Raw genomic sequence first — 9,061 nt, 5'->3', positions numbered from 1 at the left:
CTCTGGATACCACTCAAAATTGTCTTCTTTTTGAGTCACCCAATAAAGTGACTGAATATATTATTCCCAAGTATAGTAAATGCTATCTTCAAAGCCAAGGTCTTTCCAGCACTCCCTCTTTTTTAGTGGTAAGTTAAGATAATCCACTATGCCCCTCCCTGGCTACTGAACCCACTGAATAAATCTATTTTGTCAGTCTAGCAATAAAAATTTTTCAGCCAATAAATTCATATCCAAATAATTGTATACGTTTAATCATTGTAGCATCCTTCTTTACTCCCAAAAATGTCTTATTTGCATGAAAAACTATATAGTTACCCTACATAGAATGTAGAATAAGAAGACAAAAATATTAAAAACTTGAGATAACAATAAAGAGAAACTGTATCTAATAAGAATTCCAGGTGAAGAGAATGGAGGAAAAGTCTGAGAGACAGTATTTAAAGATATCATTGTTAACAGTTTCCCAGTCTTAAGAAATATATAAAATATCAACACCAAGATAAAGTTCTTCCTTCTATTCCTGTGATTATTTACCTTCCCTTATAAAATCCTTTTACCTTCATCCCATAATGGAAACACACTTTGGGTTCTGACTAAGTGAATGCTTTCCAAACAGCTTCTCTTTGATCTCAAATAAATGCTTATTGCCTCTCATTTTGACTTTTTATTGTTAAGGTAATAACAACTTGTCTAAAACAGTTAATCAGGCCAGAAAGCGTTCAACAAGATTTTGCCTTTTTTTAAAGGGAAAGCCAAATATAATGAAAATTTTCAGACATCTCACCCACCAACTATATAATTATTAGAATTACTTCATTATCATTAATTATGTACATTCATAAATTTTAATTTACTCTGAATAAAGAACTCCATTTGTCATCATGTGTCCTATGCTATGCTTACATTGTTAAATCAGAAACAACTCCCTCAAGATAAAAGTAATGTTTTTTTATCTCTTGGTTTTAATATTCCAAAATAGATTGGGTGACCTTTGAGTGTTGTTTTACCCTAATTCTGGTCAGCTTACATTGGAAAAAAACAAGAGAATTTTCCCTACAACCCTTATTTCCCTAGTGTTGTTGTTGTTTTTTTAATGAAAGGAAAATGTGTGTGTGTGTGTGTGTGTGTGTGTGTGATCATTTATATATAACTAAAGAAATTTATTATCTCTCAAGTACTTTATTTTGCAAAGAAGATCTGCCTCTTGAAAATTAGTATCTGCTTACTTTATTAATGTAATATTGTGATTTATAATATATATATATTTGGTCTTCATCCCTGTTTCTGACGTAAAGCTCCTAAAACCCTTGGAATTTTCTAAGTGATGAGTGATAAAAACTGGTTTTTGTTATGTTATGAGATGACTTTTGAACTACACCAAAGGATGGGTGCTGGTTGTCAGAAGAACTGACCATGTGATTAGGTTAGAACTTTCACTCCCACCCCCTTAACCCTTGCACCTCCGGGAAGGGCAGAAGGGCTGGAGATTGAATTCAACCATCAATGGCCAATGATTTTATCAAACATGCCTATGAAAGAAGCCTCCATTAAGGAATACTATACTGCGGTAAAAAAAGAGGAACTCTTGCCTTTTGCAACAGCATGGATGGAACTGGAGAGCATTATGCTAAGTGAAATAAGCCAGTCAGAGAAAGATAAATACCACATGATCTCACTCATTTGTGGATTATAGAGAACAACATAGACTGATGAAAAGGGACAGATCCAAAGACTGAGAAACAGCGATCAGGCTATCAATCCCCAGAAGGAAAGTAGGGGAGGGCGGGGGTAAGGGGAAAGATCAACTGAAGGACTTGTATACATGTATATAAGCCAAACCAATGGACATGGACAACAGGGGATGGGAGCATGAGTGTGCAGGGCGGGGCGGGGGGGAAGGTTGGGGGTTAATGGGGGGATGAGGACACATTTGTAATACCTTAATAATAAAAAAATAAAAATAAAAATAAAAAAAGAAAGAAGCCTCCATTAAAACACAAAAGGACTGTTCCGAGAGCTTCCAGGATAGTGAACATAAGTTGAGGTGCTGGGAGAGTGGCACACCATGGAGAGGGATGGAAGCTCCACACCCCTTCCCACATACCTAGTCTACGTACTTCTTCCATCTGGATGTTCATCTGTATCCTTTATCATATCCTTCTATAATAAACCAGTAAATGTAAGTAAACTATTTTCTTGAGTTCTGTGAGCCACTCTATCAAGTTAATCAAACCTGAGAAGGGAGTCATGGGAACCTCTGATTTACAGTTGGTGGATTAAGCACAGGTGGCAACCTGAACTTGCAGTTGTCATCTGGCATGGGTTGGGGGGCAGTCTTGTGGGATTGAGCCCTTAACCTATGGTAGACAGTGTCAGAATTGAATTAAATTGTATGACACCCAGAACTGCTTGGTGTGGAGGGGGAAAACCCCACACATTTGGTGACCAGAAATATCAGAAGAGAAGTGTCCTATGTGAGTTGTAAAGGAAGTCTCACAGGTAAAAAAACTTTTTTTTTTCAACTCAAGTATTATCCCCTTAAACAGTGAGGAAATCATAAAAGACCATCAGGGAAAAATGGCAGTCAAGTCGGCCCTGCATTTAGTTTTTGGAACACGCAACAGGATCCACGGGTCTAAGTAGTATGACTTAGTGGGTAAGAACATGGTGTCTGGGACCAGCTGGCTTGGGTTTGAATTCCAGCTTTATCACACTCTAGGTCTATGACTTTGGCCAAGCTTTTTAGTCTCAGTTTCCTCCTCTGCAAAGTAGAGATAATAAAAGTATATTCTTCAGAGGATTGTTGTGAAGCTTAAATGTGATTATATATATGGTGTTTAAACAGTGCTTTGCACATCATTGGAACTATATTTGTCTTTAGAGTTGTTATTATTTTCAATCAGTTCTCTAAAGTCACAAGTGAAACTAGTACACAGATGTTCAAATTAACTGGAGCTAGTAAAGAACACAACTCTCAATATCATGTTAGTGGCTTATGAAAGAGTGTCTCTCCAAGTCCTTCCCGGGGCCCCATGATTAAACTAATACCATCATGCCCAAAAGGACGTGGGAGAGGATTAGAAACCAAATCCCTCCTGATTTGCATCTCCAGATTTGGAGCTAAGAATTCTGAGACAAACAAATGGAGTGAATTGGAAATGCTGCACCAACTGCTTCCTCCTGTGAGATGAATAGTGGGAGCTACCAACGATCTGCCCATCAAATGCTAGGGAGACATTCTCCAACAGACACCAAAGAGGAGTAACAACTCAGGATGACCAACACCTGCAGTCCCCCAGAGGATAATTTGTCACCACTTAATATCATCTTAATTTTCACAGTTATGGGCACGGAATGCATCATTGGCATCATTGCAAATGGGTTCATTGTGGCTATAAATGCAGCTGAGTGGATCCAGAATAAGGCAGTCTCCACGAGTGGCAGGATCCTGTGTTTCCTGAGCATATCCAGAATAGCTCTCCAAAGCTTGATGATACTAGAAATTACTTTCTACTCAACATCCCCGCAATTTTATTATAAAGATGGTGTATATGATACCTTGAAAGTGAGTTTCATGTTCTTACATTATTGTAGCCTCTGGTTTTCTGCCTGGCTCAGTTTCTTCTACTTTGTGAAGATTGCTGATTTCTCCTACCGCCTTTTCCTCAAGCTGAAGTGGAGAATTACTGGATTGATGCCCTGGCTTCTGTGGCTATCAGTGGTTTTTGCCTTGGGCTACAGTATGTTCTTTTCCTATGGCATATACACTGTTTATTGTAACAATTCTTTTCCTATCCTCTCCTCCAACTCTACTAAGAAAATATATGTCACTGAGACCAACGTGGTCAACCTGGTTCTTCTCTATAACCTGGGGATCTTCCTTCCTCTCATCATGTTCATCCTGGCGGCCACCCTGCTGATCATCTCTCTCAAGAGGCACACCCTGCACATGAAAAGCAATGCCACTGGCTCCAGGGACCCCAGCATGGAGGCTCACTTGGGGGCCATCAGAGCTATCAGCTACTTTCTCATTCTCTACATTTTCAATGCAATTGCTCTATTACTCTATATGTCCAACATCTTCAATGCCAACAGTTCCTGGGATATTTTGTGCAAAGTTATCATGGCTGCCTATCCTGCTGGTCACTCCATTCTACTGATTCAGGACAATTCTGGGTTGAAAAGAGCCTGGAAGCGGCTTCAGTCTCAAGTTCATCTTTACCTAAAAAAGTAAACTCTGTGACCGACACCGCAAGAGTACCACAGCATCTGGCCCAGCCAGCTCTGCCTTTCCCTCACCCAGACCTCTCTCTTCCCTTTTCTTTTCTTCCCCAAACCTGATCTGATCCTTCACCTAGTATGGCTTTTTGTAGAGGTGCTTGGTCTTCATTTCTCTCTTTTGCTTCATGGCACAATCTTAGTGATGTTTAACATATCCTTTACCTGAGCCTGCTATTTCTGCCTTCCTTGCTCTGTATAAAGCTGTTGGCTCCAAATTAGAAACTCTAGGGGAGATTTTTTTGGAAATTCCAATGTCCAGGCCTGACTAACTCTAGATCAATTAAGTCAAAATTTCTGGTGTCGGAACTTAGACAGTTTTTTTTTTTTTTAAGATCTCAAGGTGCTGCCAGAGTTGACATAGCCACCAAAACAGAGGAAGGCTTTGCAACCTGAGCTCCTGGTGACCCCTCTCCTTCCCCATCCACATGCCTTTTAAACATCCACATGACCCAGGAAGCTTTCTTTGCAAGAGCTGGAAGTGCATTTTGTCTCCATTCTCCAAAGACACAACCTGAATGATATAAAAATATCTATTAAATTAACAGTATATAAAGTACTCTTTAACCTAAAAATTACTAAGAATTTTTCCTATAGCTAAGGTATGGTCATCTATATACATATATGTGAGAATATATACAAGGAAGTCTTCATTGTAGCATTCATTCATTAATGAGGAGACTCGTATGTCTAAAATGGAATACTGTGTAAACATTTTCAGAGACAGATGCATGTATTCTGAAATGAAAATATTTTCAAAATACTGTTAAGTACAAAAAGTAAGGAGATATTTTATAATTCCATTTATGTTCTTGTTTCTTGTGTGTCTATAAAATTTCTGGGAGGATGCACCAAAAATGATTAATAGAGGGCTGGGTTATTTGGAGATAAATGAAACATTTATACCACATTTTCTACCTTTATGCATTATTTGAACTATCCAGAACATGTATGCATTAATTTCCATTTTTTAAAAAATGTATTTAAGTGTAGTTGGTATGCAATCTTATATTGGTTATATTAGTTTCGGGTGTACAATATAGTGATATGACATTTTTATACCTTACAATGTGGTTTATATTGTTGTTTTTTACAAGACAGAAAACTAGGTAAGTAGGAAAGGTTTGAGGGACAGGACTGTGTAGCTTAATTAGTTGACTGACCCTCTCACTACGTTTGTTTTAATAAAAAATGCAAATCTCTCAACTCATGGGTTAAAATTCTATCTCCTATTTTCCATTTCATTCATTTGCTCAAGGGCTGCCATGGAAAGGTCATGGGCTTTCGATCCATAGACATATCTATATTCTGTTACTCTCTTTGCTTCCCTTCATACCCAGTTTGGATTATGGGTGAAGCATTGTGCCCAGACCCTTAAAAATACTTTGGGTAATTACAGGTGGAGTGAGATTATGTCTAAGATTTACTTTAAGATAATTTACCATTTGCCGCAGCATGGATGGAGCTGGAGAGCATTATGCTAAGTGAAATAAGTCAGTCAGAGAAAGATAAATATCACATGATCTCACTCATTTGTGGATTATAATGAGCAACATAAACCAATGAACAAAAATAGATCTAGAGACAGAGAAGCATCAGTCAGATGCTCAAACCTCAGAGGGAAGGCAGGGGAGGGTGGGGCTAAGGAGGAGAGATCAACCAAAGGGCTTGTATGCATGCATATAAGCATAGCCAATGGATACAGACACCGGGGGGTGAGGGCATGAGTAGGGGGATGTGGGAATAATAAGGGGCTAGGGACACATTTGTAATACCTTAATCAATAAATGGAAAAAAATAAAAGATAATTTGGTACAGGGCAAAGGAATGAAGAGGAGAGAGGTTTAGAATTGTCATATGTTGATGATTTCTGTCAAACAAGGCCTCAGGTGCATGGGGGTTCTTTGTACTAGTCTCACTATTTCAGGTTATGTTTGAAATTTCCCTAACATAATTATATACAAATGAGTTATAAAATACTCCAATTTCCTGGCCCTCTCTCTCTTCAGGCCCATATCTAGATGAACTCAACTATTTTTAACACTCCACATTTACCTCTAAACAGGCTAGTGTTACTTGAGAATATTTCATAACTGGATGAACTTATGTTCCTAGATTCATGCTCTTCATCCTTAAATGAGTAACATCATTGGACATTTTTAGCCCATATTTTCCTGAGAAATCATTCACGTAAATACCCAAAATGACTATCTCCTATCTTTTCCTCAGTCCTGAAACCTCCAACCCCACTTCTCCCTGCTTCATTTTTCACTGATGAAGTTGCCCTTACATTCTTTGATAAAAGTCATTAGGACATTCTTTCATCTTCCCATTAGCAAATCTACAAAACCACCAATTTTCTCCTACATTCCTAACATTTCAATAGAAAGAGTGACCCCCTATGAAGAAAATAATTAGAAATGCTATGATGATTTTTCTCCTCCCTCTATTATTTCTCCTTCCTACAAGTTCCATTTTTGTATGTGTTTTCATTTTCTTTCTTTCATGATTGAGCCTTTTCTCAAATATCTTGTGATCCTTGAATGTGAGCACTAGACGCTGATTGCAGAATTTTGAAATTAATTTTAAAAAAACTTTAGAATATAAAAACTATATTGAAACCCGTAGGGGAGAAGTATCTCAAAAGTATCACATTCAGCCCAGCTGGCTTTGCTCAGTGGCTGAGCATCAACCTATGAACCAGGAGGTCACAGTTCGATTCCCAGTCAGGGCACATGCCCAGAGTTTCAGGTTCAATCCCCAGAGGAGTGTGTGCAGGAAGCAGCCAATCAATGATTCCCTCTCATTATTTATGTTTCTATCTCTCTCTCCCTCACCTTTCCTCTCTGAAATCAATAAAAATATATTTAACAACAACAAAAACTATCACATTCAAAGCTGGATTCTTAGTTTTTCTCCCCAAACACACTTCTCCTTCAGTTTTCTCCACCTTACTAATATTAATTAGCACTGCAATATTTCCTATCGATGAAGCTAGAATTCTGGGAACCATCTATGGGTCTGCTTTTTCTCTCTTCCCCTCCCCCATTCAATTAATCAGCCATTTATTTTTACTATGTGATGTACATAATTAGAGGATTGTTATATGTATTAATTTAACCATTATTGGCTGAACACCAACTATATGGTAGGCACTAGTCTAGGGGCTTGGTATCCAGTATGGAGCAAAATAAACTGGGCTGCTGTCATCACAGATAATCTATTCTAGTGGGAAAACACAGAAAATAAACAGACGTGGTGGTTGTTGTGTTAGATCAATCTAGCCAGGAAGGGGCTGTGTGAGTTAAGATTTAAAGAAAAATATTTTTAAAAAGTATAAGCCCAAACCAAGAAATTAGAAGAATAATTATGAAATAAATCTAAGAAAATAAGAAAAACACAATTCATTAAATATATTAATGTCAGCCCTAGGTGGTTTGGCTCAGTGGATAGAGCGTTGGCCGGTAAACTGAAAGGCCCCAGGTTTGATTCTGGTCAAAGGCACATGCCCGGGTTATGGGCTTGCTCCCCAGTCGGGGACTTGCAGGAGGCAGCCGATCCATGATTCTCTCTCATCATGGATGTTTCTATCTCTCTCTCCCTCTTCCTTCCTCTCTGAAATCAATAAAAATATATTTTAAAAAAAAAACAAGAAAAAATAAATATATTGATGTCATAAATTAAATATCAGAAAAGGAAGAATTAAAATGAATATAAGAATTGGCTCATTGAAATAAATAAAATTAGTACTGTTTGCTTATATCATTGAGAAATACAAAAGGCATAAAAATTCACAAAATAAAAAATAAAGAAAAAATTGCCACAAACTGGAGATATTACAGTACTCATAAGAACTTATTTTGTTCCAATCTATGTAGGAGTTTGAAAATACTTTTGCAAATATTTTTTAATACTAAGTCATTTTCTAGGGGCAGCTGTCTTTAAAGTAAAAAATGTTCTTATGCACTTAAAGTCAAAAACCTATACATAATTTTTATTATACCAGGACCTCTAAGTCTGTTTCAAAAGTTTAATCTTGTATTGCCCAAATTTTAATTTGGGGTCAAAAAAATTGCTCCAAACTAATTTTCTACAGGAAATGTCTAAGGAAATTTTTGAACGGGGGATATATCCGAATAAACCTGAAACACTGATTCTATAGAATATATACACCCCTATGTTCATTGCAGTGTTATTTACAATAGCCAAGATTTGGAAGCAGCCCAAGTGTCCAACAGTAGATGAGTAGATTAAAAAAAGCTGTGGTACATTTACACAATGCAATACTACTCCGCCATTAAAAGGAGAAGAAGGAGAAGGAGAAGGAGGAGGAGGAGGAGGAGGAGGAGGAGGAGGAGGAGGAGGAGGAGGAGGAGGAGGAGGGGAAAAATCTTACTCTTTACAACAGCATGGATGGACCTGGAGAGCATTATGCTAAGTGATATAAGTTAGTCGGAGAAAGACAAATACTATATAATTTCACTCATATGTGGAATCTAATGAAAAATATAAACAAAACAGAAACAGACTCATAGATATAGAGAACAGACTAATAGTTATGGGAGGGATGAGGGACAGTGAAATAGGTGAAGGGATTAAGAAAAAATAACAACAGAACTTCATAGACACAGACAACAGCATGGTGATTACCATAGGGAAAGGGTAGTAGGGGCAGGTAGAAGAGAGTAAAGGGGGAATAAATGGTGATTAAAGGAGACTCGACTGTGGGTAGTGAACACATAATACAATATACAGATGATATATTATAGAATTGTACACC

At 37.6% G+C, this 9,061-nt stretch overlaps 1 protein-coding gene across 1 annotated transcript; it reads left to right on the top strand.

Annotated features, from left to right (window-relative positions):
• The first annotated feature begins 3,277 nt into the window (after positions 1–3,277).
• Positions 3,278–4,237, top strand: TAS2R39 (taste 2 receptor member 39). The gene has a single exon (XM_036327016.1). The coding sequence runs from the start codon at positions 3,278–3,280 to the stop codon at positions 4,235–4,237; it is 960 nt and encodes a 319-aa protein (XP_036182909.1).
• The last annotated feature ends 4,824 nt before the right edge of the window (positions 4,238–9,061 follow it).

This window comes from Myotis myotis, unplaced genomic scaffold (genome assembly GCF_014108235.1).
Source record: "Myotis myotis isolate mMyoMyo1 unplaced genomic scaffold, mMyoMyo1.p scaffold_m19_p_11, whole genome shotgun sequence".
Lineage (NCBI taxonomy): Eukaryota > Metazoa > Chordata > Mammalia > Chiroptera > Vespertilionidae > Myotis > Myotis myotis.
This window is presented reverse-complemented; position numbering and strand designations above follow the sequence as displayed.